The 16,953-nt window shown below is 38.3% G+C and overlaps 2 protein-coding genes across 3 annotated transcripts; both read right to left on the minus strand.

Moving 5' to 3' along the window:
* Positions 1–4,439: 4,439 nt before the first annotated feature.
* On the minus strand, positions 4,440–8,322 carry slc35g1 (solute carrier family 35 member G1). Of its 2 annotated transcripts, XM_036541072.1 has the most exons (4): positions 7,913–7,946; positions 6,743–6,863; positions 5,790–5,970; positions 4,440–5,600 (listed from the first exon to the last, which is right to left on the minus strand). In XM_036541072.1, exons 2-4 carry the CDS (start codon positions 6,849–6,851, stop codon positions 4,850–4,852), a joined length of 1,041 nt encoding a protein of 346 aa, XP_036396965.1. In that variant the 5' UTR covers positions 6,852–6,863; positions 7,913–7,946; the 3' UTR covers positions 4,440–4,849. The 2 variants fall into 2 exon arrangements, with proteins under 2 accessions (XP_036396965.1, XP_036396956.1); XM_036541063.1 differs by lacking the exon at positions 6,743–6,863 and having other exon boundaries at positions 7,913–8,322.
* A 679-nt stretch (positions 8,323–9,001) lies between these two features.
* On the minus strand, positions 9,002–16,648 carry lgi1b (leucine-rich, glioma inactivated 1b). The gene is made up of 8 exons (XM_036546835.1): positions 15,800–16,648; positions 15,394–15,465; positions 13,783–13,854; positions 13,626–13,697; positions 11,584–11,655; positions 11,175–11,344; positions 10,717–10,881; positions 9,002–10,364 (listed from the first exon to the last, which is right to left on the minus strand). The coding sequence occupies exons 1-8, from the start codon at positions 15,988–15,990 to the stop codon at positions 9,547–9,549; spliced, it is 1,632 nt and encodes a 543-aa protein (XP_036402728.1). The 5' UTR covers positions 15,991–16,648; the 3' UTR covers positions 9,002–9,546.
* Between the last annotated feature and the right edge of the window lie 305 nt (positions 16,649–16,953).

Below are 16,953 nucleotides of genomic sequence, written 5' to 3' on the forward strand. Positions count from 1 at the left end.
TTATGAACTGTAAATTGTGGAGTCAATAACTTGAAATTCTATTCTAATCCTTTGGAGTGATTCACAACCACATATCTCCACAATGATTCTAAGGACTAGATTCAATTCTGGGCAACTGATCTTGTTTGTGTATTATTTGAGTACATCTCATTGTCCATTATTTTTATTATACAGATAATGTTTCTTGTAAGACAGACGTTTTCAGGTGATGCAATCCCAATAAAGTCTGGCACAGTGCTTTTTTCCCCCCTTTTTTATTTGTTTGCGTTAGTATTTTTTATTTTGTGTTCTTGATTTTGGAAGTTATTTAACTATTTAGTTTGAAATCCATAACCTATTTAGCCAAAACCTTTACATCCTCGGTCATATACCTGGACTATGTTTGCATCATGTACCATGGACCATTTTGGTTGACTTCTGGCAAGGAAAATACCCTATAAACGCCAGAAGTACATTGTAGTCTATTTCAAGGCCATTTTCGCCCTCTGCTGGAGTCATGCATTCAATACATCATGTAATGGAAAAAAAATCACTGAATGGACACATTTGACAAAAAAGATGAAATTGCAGAAAATGGTGACAACACACTTGATATTATTAAGGATTAAATGAAATTTCACTGCGTGTGCACATAGAATATGCTTCAACACTAATTAGTTTCTACATTTACAAAAATAGACATTGTTTTCTGTAAAAGGGAAATCCCTGCTGCAGTGTGAGATACAGTAAATATGAATGACAAACCCCAGTCTTTGCTCCAAGCAGCACTACTGATAACAGTGCATTCAGGCCAGAATTCATCTTAATCACTTAATGTGTTTTGAACCTCATTTAAAGTGACACATTTAAGTGAATACATTTTTTCCCTATTCTTTTCTCATTTGTTTTAGGATGTTGATTTCAGAACATTGTACTTTCCTAAATCAGTCACAGAAAGTTAGGGACCAGGTAAACCACAGTTAGACACAGTTAGACATGGTTAGATTGATTCTTTTCGATGGGGGTTAAAATGAAGAGTTGTATTGAATTTATATAGCATGTTTTCAAAAAGTCACCGATTTGAATTTCTATTCAAAAGAAACTTGGAGGCCTGTTTGACATCATATCAAACACTGCTGTGAAGACTTGCATATTAACAGTCTTTAAAGAGCTAAACCTAATGGACAGGCATTCATGTACAATAACAAAAAAGGAAAATGAACACAGAAAAAGTGACAATGGCTCTTAAATGGTCTCTACAACACTAGATAAGCACATGACCTGATGCAATGGGTTTTGTAGAAAACAAAACACCTCTCACAAGCTGCTCTATTGATCTGCTTTAGGTCCTGTAGCTTTCAGTTAAGCAGTGAGTAAACCTTCCCTCTTTGATATGATTTAGTCAATATACTTAGCAGTGCTGCAGCATTGCATTCTGTCCCTTTGGGAAGGCTTATATTTCACTCAAGATGGTGTGGTGTGGCTTTGTAGAGGCTGTTGTTGGGGATGGAGGTGGTATCCAAATACAATACTATTTTCATCTTTGGGATGACAGCTGCTGTAGTATTGACATTCATGGGAACCATTTGAATATGCCTTTTGAAATTCTTTTGCAGAAATAAATGCTATGAAAATGCATTTGCACACAAAAGCCAATATTATATGGAATATTATACCCCATTAGAGTCTGGTACATTCTATTAAACAATTTTTTTTAGGTCTTGAGTTATGCCAGTGAAAATCTTTTTTTTTTAATGTAATATTTGGTTATAATGTACTTCAAATATCATTGTCACTTCGAGTTTCAGAGTAGTGTCTCTAAATATGAGCTCTGCTGTGGATCATTCAGAACTAGAACATTTCCTCTTGGTTTCAGCTATGCTCGGATGGTCTGAGGGAAGAAATGATGCTTCTTATTGAGACGTTTGCGGCAAAAATACTGGTCATATAACTGGTGTGTTTCTTTGTTGTATTTTCTTGTTTGCATTGCACAGTCCATGGTAGCTGTTTGCTTCCTATTACATAACTGCTTTATTTGCTTTAGTGTCCAATTGATCTTTTTCGCTGAAATACAGATTGCGCAATAAGAACACAGATAAAGCCAAGAGAACAATAAGCACGATGTCCAAACCAGTTCTCAGATCTCTACATATAGTTCAGTATGGCATTTTGGTGTACTGAATTCCAACTGAATGGAGAACATGTAAAATCCCACACACTGTATTCCTCTGAAACCGTCAACCAAAATCCAATAACACTTGGTGGTTGCAGGCACATTACAGCAAAGGCAAGTCCCCTTAAGTGCAAAACAACAAGGAGGGTCAAAGTTTTCAGGGTGGTGCTCCTTCATCCTGCTTGCCAAGACTGTTGTAACTACATGAAGTCCAGCACTTTTTTATAAATGATTACCATGCAATATATGGAACTGAAATACATTTTTATTTTCAGCAGAAATCTGTATGGTAATGTGAACAGCAGTACGATGTGATTAGTCTGATAACGCGTTTTATTGTAAAGTTGTTAAAGTTGGCAGCAGTGTGGTGTAGTGGGAAGGAGCAGGGCTGGTAACCAAAAGGTTGTTGGTAAAGTTCGCTGCTAGAGTGCTGCTGTTCTACCCTGGGCAAGGTACTAAACCAAGAGTTGCTTCAGTAAATATCAAGCTATATTAATGCTTAACATGCAAAAAATGGAACAGCATCTCCTAAATGACAATTATGTAATTTTATAACTGTTTTTTTTTAAAACCAAGAAGTGTTCTTTCATGACGGTGCAACAACCAGGAATGTGTATTATTATTAATATCATTACTAAAGGAGAGGTTTGTTAATACTGACCCAAAAAAACAAAAACACATTTAGGCAATGTAGTAATAAATATTTTAATGTTTCCAATTTCATTAGAATGAGTCAAGAGAATACATGCACTGAAATGAATCATATTTCTCTGCAATTTGTATCTTCCAAAATATATCTGAACAATACAACATGAATAACTTGTAAAATTATAATTATAAAAATATCAAACATTCACAGTGACTGTGAAATGAACTATATGGATTCCTACAAGATGGACGGTTTCATATTTTTATGAAAGCCTTTTTCATGAGAAAGTTTTTCATGAGAGCACATAAAGGTTGACTGGCAAATTACTTTACTTAAATTATGAACGGGCATAATGTTGCCCCAGTTGTTAAAAGTCATTTATACTAATAAATGTGCATCTATTCCATCGTGCTGACAAAATATTTATTTTATAATATGTCCATGTATTCTGGACAATGAATTCAAAGACCTCTAAAGTAGTGTGCAAATGCATATCTTACAATCCTCATTAACTATAAGGCAGGTTTTCAACATTCATGGTCCCATACATCAGATGAAGTTTCTTTCTGTTATGCAATACTTACGTAAGCAATCAATGGCAACAGGTAATTTCAGAGGTCACAAAAAAGTACTGAGCACTAAGAGAGTCTGTCATTAATCAGAAATAAACTTGGCCAAAACCTTAGCTCTCCAATTAAATGTCAACCAATTTAAAAACTGTACCCTCAACACTGCAAGACAATCATGAAGTAAACTTAAATGAATTAAGTTTTTTGTGTTGTCACAAGCAGACCAACTTTATGACCAATGCTACTACAGTACGTAATTATGGTAAATACTTATATTTTTACACCAACATTGACAGAAAACAATTAACGAAGGAATAAATAAATAAAATAAATTAAACAACAGACAAAAAGTACAAAAAGTACAGTATTGTTGTTTTCAAGGGAAAAGGTTCTGCAAGAACACCAAGAACACCATCAGTCAAACGAACAAGGACAGAGATTAAACATGTTTCTCTCAGGAAATGGTGTTCTGCGATGAATCACACTGCCACTACAATCTCATCAGCCAACAACTGCAAAAAACAGTCTATGAGACATCAGTGCAATTACGCTTGATTACAGTTTAACTGGAAAGACAGTACAGTATGCATATTGAGTATAAATTCAGGCACTGTGCTGTTAATTCATTTGCAACAATTATTACAAACAATTATTACTGGATGGATTAATTAAAAAAAACCCATTTTATTCCAAACAGCTGTGCGACATCATTTAAGTGTCCATAAATGTTATCATCTTTCATTTGTGAATGTCCTTGTCATTGATATGTAAATTTGCCTTTCTAAGATATATCCCATTTTTTTCCTAAAAACAATGATTTAGTAACAACAATGCATGGGGAGAGAGAAGAGCTACATCCTAAAGCTATTTCTCTACTCTTTAAACATTTTTTTTTTATCACACCTCTTTACTTTGTAATTTTCCAAAAATGTCACATATGGGATGACAAGGAAGCAGATTTAGTAATATTTCAAACAGCAGCTCTTGGAAGTAAGCTAACTGAAATAAGACAAACTAATCTCACATGAAATAAGTAATTCATGAGTGAATCAATCTGACTTTAGCCATCTTTGTCAACATTATTCATTTATTAATTCATTTTGCTGTACAATAAACTCTGCGAGTTGACCTGAGGTCCACTATAAAATGCATATGTCCCTCTTGAATGTTAAAGCTCAACTAAAAGCTTAGCCAAGGGACCTTTAGTAGCATAATAAAAAATGAAAAAGAACAGTATATCTGTTTTATTGCTGAGCACTTCAGAATGTTGTGCGTGTCTCTGAGGAAATTTTTACAATTACATTGTCATGTAAACCTTATTTGCGAATGCATCTTATTGTTTTGGTTTACAGCATCTAAATAACCTGCTCATACACAGTAACAGACCAAAGTCTAAACAGGCTAGGGCTTCCTCTTCCTTCACTAAGAGGGCGTTTGACTGGACAGTCCTCTCTGACGAAGGGGTTTGAGTGGCTATGCTCATTCCTTGCTGTTTCTCGCACTGATGTACCACTTCCTCAGGGCCACTCCGGTTGTGCTGCTGATGACACACAGGGCACCGCCTAGGCTCCACCACGTCGGCGTTCGGCTGAGGAAGAGGAACTGGAAAATGAACGCCAACACCACGTCCATGGTCCTCATTAAGGCGACGGGCCCGGCTTTCTCCAGCTGCAGTGCTTTGGTGAGGAACGTCTGCCCTGCGATGCCCAGAACCCCGATCAACATGAGAATCCACCGGTCCCAGCCGCAGTAGGGAACGGTCCACTCGTCGATGACGAACATGGTGATGATGCACTCGATGAAACCGATGACCGCGTAGTACCACACCGACAGGTAGTAGTGGACGCTTTTCCCCATCTTCCTGAGCACGACGAAGGTGCACGCCGCCCCCACCGCACCCATGAAGGCTGCAATGGTGCCCTTGATGTGGTTCTGATAGTCCCCCTCTATTCCTGAGACCCGGGATCCGAAGAGGAACGGAGGTCTCGCTATCAGTATGACACCTGTCAGTGTGAAAATAGTGAAGACAAAGTCCCAGATGGTGCATTTCTCCTTGAGGAATATCCAGGCCAGCACGGCTGTGAAGACTGGGTTGCTGAAAACGATGACAGTGGCATCAGCCAGGGGCATCTGCTGAACAGCGTAGTATAACAGGATCATGGCATTCGATCCCAGAAACCCTCGCAGGAACAGATAGATTCGCTTGCTTTTTGGTCCAAGGAACCCAGTTCTATGAGAAATTAAAGAAGCAGATTTAAATAAAGGTCACAGACAGCAGAGCCCTTCATTGCCAATATTAATACTGGCACGGAGTCTCTGTACTTCTTTCCATAACAGCAATTCAATGAAGTTCTTTCTCTGCTGACAGTGCTGAACTTCAGTTTGCGAAAAGACCTTTAAAGAAACACTGGCAACTTACTTATAATAAATCATGGCGGGAAGCACAAAGACCATCTGGAAGAAGCAGCGGATTGCACTTATTTCCACAGCATGGATGCCATCTATTTTCTTCACTAGGAGAGCCACAATGGAGAAAAAAACAGATGCCAGCAAGGCATATACTAGGCCTAGGCCTGCACATGCTGGCTTCTTTTCAGGAGCTAAAAGAAGACAAATGAATGCGTCAGACATTAGGCACTGCAGTTTTGCTGTTAATATACATATATATATATATAGATATATCTCCACCTTTTTAGCAATATTTTGCCTCACAGCATTTAAGTATTCCTGTTGATGGCTTGAATTAGTTGAGCAACACCCTGAACAATACACATTGATGTTAACCATTGTGTTGGATTTAAATGTTGATTTTTTTTTTTTTACTAACTTTCTCATATGAGAAAATCTACTATATTAGTGATGAAGAGGAAAGATTGCATTTGTACAACTGAAGAAAATTACTGTACATGCAAAAGGAAGACAGAAAATATAAATGAACAAGAAAAATGAACAAACAAGGCTTGAACATTGCCTCTTTCAAGCACCACCATATGCTTTTATTTTAGATACAACACGCTGGCTGACATTTATCACTGAAAGTCTGTACAACTGTCATGTCAGCTTTTGTTTTATAAAATGAAAGGCTATTGTTTTCTAAAAATTGTAAGAAGCAGTGTGTGTGAATAAGACTATGTGGTGTCAAATCACAAATTACATAGAGCTCATTGCTAGTTGTCACATTGGAATGTCATTTGGTATAGAACAGTTATGGTAAAATTTATATTTTGACCCAGGTGCTCAATGATTTGGGAGGGAGTAGCATTGAAAAAAAATTTCACAGCTGGAGAGTGAAGTGGTCTTATTCGGGCCTACATACATTTATGATTATTAAATTTCTCAAAATGTCAGTTCAACACTAGACAAATTTAATACCTGTTGGTGAGTGGGCATATCTGACACTATGCCCATTCAGGTCATGATGCCAACATTGGAAAAGTGCCAATTTGTGCCAATTTCCCACTAGGAACTGGACTGAGCTCATTCAACATGGAGCCTGGAACACAACATATTTCCATCAATCAGGACATCTGTTATATGCAGGGAGAGTCTCCTCAGGTTGTAAGATTCAGACTTTAAGTTAGGAAGTTAGACATGGTTGAATTTAGTCTGTCCAACACATGACACCCCTACACACAGCATTACTAATTAGACCATGACTGAGTAGAAAGGTTTGAAAAGAAGAAGAAGAAGAAGAAAAAAGTTAATCCTACAGACAACTCAATGAAACTGCGCAACAGAAAGCCCACTGATAGTTGGTGTTCGAAATGAACACATAAAATTAAGTAATATTTTGCATAAAACTCAGTAATGAAATTAATTTTAGTTTAATTTCGTGTTGCTCCTGTTTTTAGAAGTCTCAATATTTAACAGTGACGATACCAGTATACCGCCACACTCCATATTTACTTAATTAAAAAAATCTTAATAGTCTTTTTATGTTACCTTTGATACCCTTATTAATATTTGAAAGTTTTTTACACTTAACAGGCGTAATAACATATCGAACAGAGTATAATGTAGTTACAAATAGTAACGATGCGGTTTATACTGATACTATAATTAAATACAAAACTGTGCCTTAAGGTTATTTTCGCTTGCCGGTGAAAAAAAGAAAATGCAGAGTCATGCAACGGAAGCTGGTGTATCACATTCACGTAGCCGATCTGGTCAGATTATTGCTAAATTATTGCTAATTAGTGCAGTTGTGACAATACTTGTATATTTCATTATATTGAAGCCTGGGTCTTGAATAATAAATCTGAGCGTTGTGACTTATTAGCCTAGATATTAGTAGTTACCCTGGTTACATAAAGTACCCGGCTAAAAGGTCGCCGGTTCTTAACAGCTTCTGAAGTTTATCAAGTTTATATAGCAATGGCTCCGATGATCCGTTCAGTGACTAAACTGGCTTGCTAGTTAGCTTCATTTCAGTTTAATGTGGCAACTGACTAAAAGTCTACAGCGACAAGAAACGGGGGTACTGCCAACAGTGACCCTTCTGTATTTACGGAACAAGTGTTAAGCTCCGTTGCTGTAACCTACCTTTCGAAAGTACGCTTCCCCCTGCGGCCGCCGTGTTGGGATCACTTTCTCCGCAACACATGGCCAGACAGAATCGTTTCGAGGGCTTTGGGTTTGATTTGCCGGCATCCTGCGGCATCCCTGTATCCCCTCCATCATCACACACATGGCAGTTACTGTGCAAATGAATCTTCTCAGTTTTCTCTTCATCTCCACCGTCGTCAACTATGTCAAAAACCTCGACTCTGACGTCTTCCTCTCTTCGAGGGATAACCGATAAAACACCGTCGTCATCGTCTGCGGAAGCTGCTCTATAGCTGTAATCACCCATTTTCAGATGCAACAGGTGAGCATGCCTTGTGTATGAGTGCTCCTTCACAGTTCCCTCAAGAGTAATGAATGAAGTTTAATAAGTAACCTTGGTACATAGTGTACAGCACACTAATACCGTAAACTTTGCCGCTAGGGGGAGGAGGGCAACTCGAGTGACATTGAACCGCTGTCAAAGAAGGTTGGACAACCATAACGTTGCACAACGTTGTTCCAAAGCGAGCGATAAATAGGTCCGTAAATCAATAATGTAGACAGTAAACCAATTTATCACCTCGTAACTGTCAACGATTTAAAAGCGAAATAACATATTGTAGTCACTTTAGTGATTCAATCGCTAAAACTACATATAACATTAGATGAACATACTTTTTCAAGAAGAGAGGGTGTTGGGGTTTGTAGTCCAGTCATTGAGTAGCTCTGACGGTCTGCAGAATGACCGATTTTTATTTATTCTAGCGCCTCTATGATTTTTTATATCTCCTTTTATATGAAACTCTCTTCTATATTTACCCTAATTCTATTAAAATTTGCTATTTGTGAGTGCAATGTCACCAAGTCATGTCCTTAACACCAACAGATTCTAGCAAACTAACATCACTTCTCATGTCTCTGTAAGCTGTCATAAAACAAAACTGTAAAGAAACAATGGTTTATTTAAGTTTCTTTATTAGTACTATTCAGTTAATACAAACAAGCAACAATAAAAATAAAACTTGCAAAGATTTCCCCCCCTGCCCCCTCCCCTCCCACGCACACACACACACACATACACCCCAACAACAACATCTAAGTTTGCACTGCAACATGTTAAATTATTAAATTACAAATATTTTAGGTGATTTTAAAATTGAGTCGATCTCCATATGAAAGATTTCTCTCTGGCATGGTCCCTTTTTATTTACAAAAGCATTTATAAATATTTTTTCTCACAACTGTAAAGACAGAAAAAATGTAAACATTTTATTTGGCAGACTGTTTTCTTCTTCCAAACAGGTTAATAAATAGATTAAAAAGTATATTTTCTTTATTTTCCCTTGTCAATAACAGATGTGATTGCACAGGTGTGTACGGCTTGTAGTTGCAGAGAATACGTTAACAATGGCTTTTGTTTTTTGTTTTTTTTTGTTTGTTTTTTAAAAGAAATTTTCAAAAGCGCTGGAACAGATGATGACAAAAAAGAAAAAGACAGACATTTCTAGCAAGGCATTCATCTGGAAGTATTATTAGTGGGCTTTATCATGCATATCGTCCGACACCAAGTCCAACTCTATCCAGGGCAGCCTGTACAACTGCTTTTTCAACACATGCCTTGTCTGCGTCTATCAATTACTTAAGTCAATCATAAGGTGTTCATAAATCTGAGTTTTTCCTTTAAAGCTGGAAGCAAGCAAAAACTCACGGTTGTCAATGGAAACGAGGGAGAATGCTCTCGGCGCCTGGATGTTCAGCTCTTGAAAGTGGACAAACTGTCCCTTCTTGGCGTCCCAGCGATAGACTTGGGTGAGGGAGTAGTCGCTCCCGAGGATGGCGTATTGCCAGGTGTCGACGGCAAAAGGCTGGAACACCATGGAGCCACGCGAGGGCATGGTCTGTATCTCGGTGAACATGGAGCCGTCCCACTTCATGACCTTGGAGTCGCCGATGAAGCGGGTCATGCAGATGTACAGCTCGGCCTTCACTTTGAAGTGCTTGACGGCGTACACGTCCTCCATCTCCGGGATGTCCGTGCGCCAGTCGAACTGCTTCTGGCTCTTGTTCCACTGGTAGATGACCGGGCGCTGGGAGCTGCTGGACAGGATCAGGTGGGGCTTGTTGGCGATCTCCAGGTACTCCACGTCCGTGTCCCGGTACCACGGGTGGAGGGACTGGTGGGAGTAGAAGCCATTACCGTTCCACTTGTACACTGTGGTGGAGCCGGCCTTGGAGCTGTCCGCGATGACGAAGAAGGACTCGCCATCGACGCGGAAAATCTCCACGTCGTTGGGCTTCCTGATTTTCAGAATGTCGATGTCTTGGATTTTGATAAACTTGTTTGCTGATATGTCCCTCTTGTAAATGTGAGAGCCACCAAACAGTTGGGCAACTATGATAAAGAGCTGGTTATCGATGACCAAGGGTTTACAAACGACAGTGGACGTGCCTGGGAGAACAAACAAGACAAAAAAAAAAGTGTGAGGCTTAGCAATTCACAAAATACACAGAGATACTGTAATATTATCTTGTAGAAATAATATTACAGTATCTCAATATTACATAAGAAAAACTGCAATATTATCTAAACAACATATACTATTTTCATATTTAAAACACATACAAATTATCTGAAAGCTTTCATCATTCTTGATTAATTTATTTCAAGCAAGGCAACATTTATACTTTAGATATGTGCCTCCATCTAGTGGTAGAACCCAGTAACACACAACTGTCTATTTTCAAACCTCCTATCACTCTATCAGTTTCTCTCTTTCAACACCGGGTAGTGATCTACTTACTTTCAATGTTGTCATAATTTCGGAAGACCATCTCGACATGGTCCCACTCCAGGAAACTGCAGGTTCCCACAAAGGGTTGGGCGAAGACAACATATTGATCGTTACCAAAGGAAAAGGATTCCACCGAAATGGACTCAAACTTGAGGGACTGATAAGCAGCAAATTCTGTAAAAAAATAAACAGGTTAACACGGTTAAAAAGGTTAACATGTTAAAAAAATTAATAAAAAGGTTAACGTTTGGAGATAATATTTTTATTAATAGTCTGAGATAAATTACTCTTGAATTTCACCATTGGCATTCCAACATTTTTAAAAATTTTCAGTCCATCAGTGTCATGGACAAGATAGCAGTTATTGCTGGAAACGTAACACTGTTGGTGTTCGATTTGATGAAACGCAGCCAATAGCAACAAAGCCTTGCTGTTTCAAATCAGAAATGTATGAATTTTTCAGTCACCTGTTGTTATGCAGTCGAATGACTGCGGCACAAGGTCATTGATTTTCTTCCCTTGGTACAGTGGTGGGCTGTTGCAGAAGATTTTGTCGACAGTAGCATTAGTGTTATACATCCATTCCACTAGCCACTTGAGTTTGCAGTCACACTTAAAGATGTTTCCTCGAAGGTCCCTGGACAAATGATAAATCAAATAATTTAAAGACATGCAAGTGAAGGAAAGTTTCCATGCATTCATAATTAACATAATGTAACATTCACCTATAGTTTTAGCCAATAATTCAAATTTAACTGTAAAATAAAACAAAATCCAGCTGAAATCCAGCTGATACAAGACTATGTATCTGTGTGAGTATGTGTATGTGGGTGGGACCAAGCTGAAATAATCTGGCTAAGTAAGAAAAATACCTACACTTTTGTTAAAGCGTCCATGCCCTTGAAAACATCTTTGGGGAGTGACTGGAGATTGTTGTTGGCCAGGCTCCTGGTAACAATCAGAAAGAAATGCTGATTACTGTATGCATATTACATATGCCTTTCTGTCATTGAATATTACACTGTCATTCAGTCTTGGCATTTGGTTTATTATTCCAAATCCACTTTGCTATTTCCAGTTGTTATTGGAAAATAGGTTCTAAACTCAAGATGGGCATTTATGCCATATTCATGCCACAATTCAAGAACACAGTAACTTCAACAACACAATTCACTGCTTCACCTCAAAAATCAAAACAATTAGATCAAACTACAAAAACTGTGGACCAACATTTCATTCAAGGACATGAACTGTGGTGATCCCACCATGTTACACCTGAAAATGCTGATGCGGTCAATTCAGTTTCTCATACTGTGGGAAACTGCCAGAATCCTGTGCCTGGGATGCTGGGGGTAAGGACAGTTTACAGTTACAGAATTTATTTTTAGTTTTGCCATCTCAGTCAGCATTTTTGGTTTTACTAAAAATGCACAATCATGTTAATCTTTCTCATAAACAGTGTTCATTCATTTCATCACCCAGTATTATTCCTTAAAGAAAAGTACTCACAATTACCAGCACTGTAATTGAAATTGCCTAGGATCTTATGCATTGTCAGGATTTCTCATTTGCATTTGGTAATTGCTTTGGCTGTAACCAATTCACAGTCCACATCACTTCACTCAATGTCAGGAGACAGAGACTTCACTTCACACTCACTTCTTCTCTGAATCTTTCGGAGTTCATGGCTCTAGCCATCTGTGGGGCTGTTTTCAAGAAGGCTATCTAGGCCCTCTGTAATGGCTGGAGTTGAAAGCGGTGTCTACACAGTGTCTAAAATAATAATTCCAATGACACATGTGTGTGTCTAATCAAGTAGCAGTGCAGCTCTATGTGTCAGCATACTTAGAATACTTGGGTTTGTGAAGGTGCATGGCTCTTTACAAGACTAGACCAAATTTATCCCACAGCAGCAGGTCCAGTGCCACCTTGCGTAAGCCGCAAAGAACAGAGGGTGCCCTTCTGTCATATAGCACCGACTTCCCACTTAGCACTGGCAGGACATGAGTCATGTGGACCACTCTGAGCTCCAGCAGGTCAGTATGGTGCCATAATCCATGGAGGACTGTGCTGGTAGTACATTACTCTAGAAGAATAGACTGCAGATATGCTGTACGCTTGGGGAAAGCTTCATGTGATCAGGGAATAAAGTCCATGGAATAAAGTCCATTGTCCAGGGGAAACTACTCCAGCCACCAATTACAACTGTGTATATCAAAATATTTTGCATTTCAAGAATAACTATGAAACCATGCTGTCATTTGACCCCTGACTGTGTATTAAGAGAGCAATCAACGTGGCTACACCTTTTGTAGACTTTCAGTTCTTTAACAACTGCTCTGAACGATGGCCAACGACAGACTGGTATTTTAAATGGTGTCCAAGATTTCAGGTGACTAACGCTTTCTAGTGCACTGCAATCCTTTCAAATCAATAAAAGATACTTCCATGCTTACATGTACAAGAAGGCATAGTATTAGAGATCTTGTCTTGGTTGTATTATTAGCTTGCCTGTTGAAGTGTTACAAAAAATGCACGTTCTAAAGTGAACACATGTCCCACAGGGCCAGGACTGGATTGTCAAGTGTTTCAACTGCTATTGTGTTGCAAAAAAAAAGTCTGCAGTCTGCAAAAAAAAAAAAAAAAAAAAAATATGGAGCTTCCCCCCAGTATATCCACTTGTGTAAAGACACCTATAGTAGATCCTATACTTTGCACAGAACACAGAGGACCCTGGATCACTATTGTCCTGTATGAGAAGTACTTTAGTGAACAGTGGAAATTAATTACACCAGTGGGTTTATCACAGTGCAGAATCAGCAGAGCAAATCATAAATGTCTGTAAATTTGAATTATACAAATGTGAACTTTGCAAAAAAAAAAAAAAAAAGTAAGAAGAAAATTGCATCAATACTTACAAGTGTATAAGAGATTTTAGGCCTCGGAAAGCATATGGTGAGATATACTTGATTTTGTTGTTTTCAATAAACCTGTGAAAGACAATTATCATATTAAGATACTACGCTTTATGAAGCTGTCTAGATCATCATTTTTGTAGAAATTTGTGTGACTCACAGATATTCCAGATGGGGTAGACCAAGGAATGCATCTTCATTTATAGAATCAAAAGTATTGGCTGTGAATAACCTTTAAGAAGAGAATAAATAGTTAACAGTGCAGACATTTGGTATAGCAAAAACAATGTCATAAAATAACTACCAACCACAGTATATCAAAATTATTATTGTACAGTGATTGTGTGTTTTCATTCCCAACCAACATGCAAACATTGTTCCTAGACTCAACATGACGATATTGTTATTCATGTAGTAGGTCTCTGGAATAAACTATGATCCAGTGTTCTAAGCAACAACAAAACAAACGTGTGTTACCCGTTATTGACTAGCCATCTAACAAGTAATAATCACCAGTAGGTTTTCCAGCTGAGGGTTACAGGTAACTGGAGAAAGATGTTGCAGTCCACACAGTGATTTGCCTATACAGATTTAATCTAATTTACAACTTCATAAAGTTGTAGTGTTTCACATGCAAGCCGGCATAATAGTTGCAGCTAAACATGTATGGAAATGAAAGCTGGCAGGTGCATTACTATGATGCTGTTAATGGGAAACAAATATTTATGTCGTAACAATGACGGCGGATTCAGCAATCAATCAGAGTGCGTACAATGTGGCAACATCGCTGTGAACAGGAAATGTTTGTAAAACAGGTGCAATATGGTCAAATAAGTCTATAAGGAAATAAATGTTCCAAATCACTAAAACAGCACCAATATATTAAATAGTCTGTGAATAAATGTGAGTATTCATTGCGACATATACTCTGTGCATTGCAATAGGCCTATATCCATGACTAATGTATTTATAAATAGTTTCTTGTTTAAAAATACTTTAAACAAACCTATTCCCTGTATCTATGCTTTTCTGAGTTGCTAAAATACCTCTGGGCTATTGTAAACATTTGGTTGCTATGTCCCATCACACCGGACCACAGACTATTTTTTCACATGTTCAAACTCGCTTTGTATTTTGAGGAACAGGGTTTTTATGAGAAGGTGCGATGTTTTAGCGACCTCTTTTTGTTGTGGCAAAAACGTAATCGCCCTGCGAAGCCTGATGAGCTAGGCTTGGCTCTAAGGTTTTGTTGCTATTGTTGTCTGAGTGTATTATTATGTAGCGGGCGGCACTGAGGGGTTTCACTGAATGGCAACGGAAAACGAGTAACGCGTGAATCCAGACTGATGTCGATAGAGCGACAGAGGAACACTTAATGTCGAATTTAGGATACCAGGTTATAAATGCTTTGAGAAACTGTAAGTGCTAAAAACCCTGCAATATTTTGCGATTTGTAAGAGATCTTAAAATGTTAACATTTTGATATTGTTTTTTTTTTTTTTAATTTACCGCAGCAGAAAAAATATGCTTCCCTGTCAAGAAATGGACTATATAGTTCTGACACCTAAATAAACGCCCTTTCTTGTTCGAAATAACGCTCAGCCCACGACAAACACAGACCACGGCACAGCACTAAGGTCTCAATAATACACCTAAGTCTGTGTAGACCTTTGTCCAGTTAAATATGGCGATCATCACTTAAAACAGCAATAGCTGTCTTTAATGCATGTGACAAAAGCCCCCATTTTACATATAATGAATTGGAACTCACAAGAGCTGCAGGGCTGGTGTGTGTACGAAGCTTCCTTCAGCAATTTCATTGAATCCAGATTTCACAAAAGACCTTTTAAGGGAAAAGGTATCATTTGCAGTGAGGCAGCAACAAAACCGCATTCACAACTGCGTTAGTCACCGCAACAACGTAAGAATCATTAGTGCACATACAATTCCAACTCATATTATCATTTGACTGTTAATGTTAATTGTATTCATGAATTCTCCTAAATATGAGTATTAAGTCAAAATATCCACGATATAGATTTCGTTTAGCTAACAGTACCCATAAAGGCATAGGTATTCTACCTCACAATACGTATAGACGTGTTCATTTTCGCGCACACTCACAAAACATACACACACAATAAAAATGTATAATGCATAATTCAAAGAACACTTACAATGAAACGACATCTGGAGGAAAGCTGCGAGGAACCGTCCTTATGTTTTCACACAGGGCATTATCTTTGGTGCACGTACAATATGATGGGCACCTGGGTTGCTTCGCTCTCTTACCCTCTACAAGAAGCAGTAAACAGGCAATCCAAAGCAAGAACGTGTATCTTTTGACGGTTTTGTTGACATATCCCATCCTTTTGACCCACTCTGGTTACAACCAGCGCGTCGAATATTCCTGTACATGAACCACGTTCTCTGCTCTTAACGTGGTCTGATGTTTTACCCGTGGCTTAAGGCCAAACCAGTCGTTTCTTCAATTTTCGCGTCTATGCTTGCGCCTGTCGCTGCTGTGTAACGAATTCAACTCAGCAGATGCCCCAGTGGCAAGGCGTAGATGCGACCGATTCGTTCTGAGAGGCGCAGCCAATGCTTGGCAGGGAATACAACGCGCTAACTGAAAAGATAAGTATAATCAAAATCAAAAGCCTTCCTCGTCAATGCCTTTTCGGAATAGCTTTTATTATTGTAATTAAAAGAGGCAGATGGGCAGAGGACAGCGTTTTTTTTTTAGATCAGCAGCCTAAAATATTTCTTCGCAAATAATTCAGATATTATATGTAAACTCAACATATAACAACTGCGTTTAAATAATGATCTGCGCAGCTATTCACTATACACGCACCCTCTGTAGTCCCGGAAGAATATCTACATTTTATTTGCAGGATCCTTTCCAATGACTCTATTCATGTGAGTGGGAAAGGATGGAGCCCGTGAATGCTTCAGCTGTATGGAAAATATTTATGAGGGGCTGGTTCAAATGAAGCCTGAGGGCAATTTTCTGCCTTGCTAATTACCCCAATTCATGATAAGTTATCGCAACTGTCAGAGATGTTATTATTATCACCAGTGCATTGTGTTCACATTTTTAATAATTTCCATATTATCCAAATAGGCTACATTAGCCTATCATTTTATTTTAAAATTCATATCAGTATAGGTTATCACAAAATGCACTATATTAAAAAGAAGCTCAGATAATTCTGAAAGAGGCAAATGCCATTGTATACAAAATAGTCTGCATATAATACTATCAGATGTTTCGTATTCGCACCCTGACACTTGCCCGTTTAAGAGCAACCTACTCAGAATGCAAATG

Source organism: Megalops cyprinoides, chromosome 1, assembly GCF_013368585.1.
Source record: "Megalops cyprinoides isolate fMegCyp1 chromosome 1, fMegCyp1.pri, whole genome shotgun sequence".
Lineage (NCBI taxonomy): Eukaryota > Metazoa > Chordata > Actinopteri > Elopiformes > Megalopidae > Megalops > Megalops cyprinoides.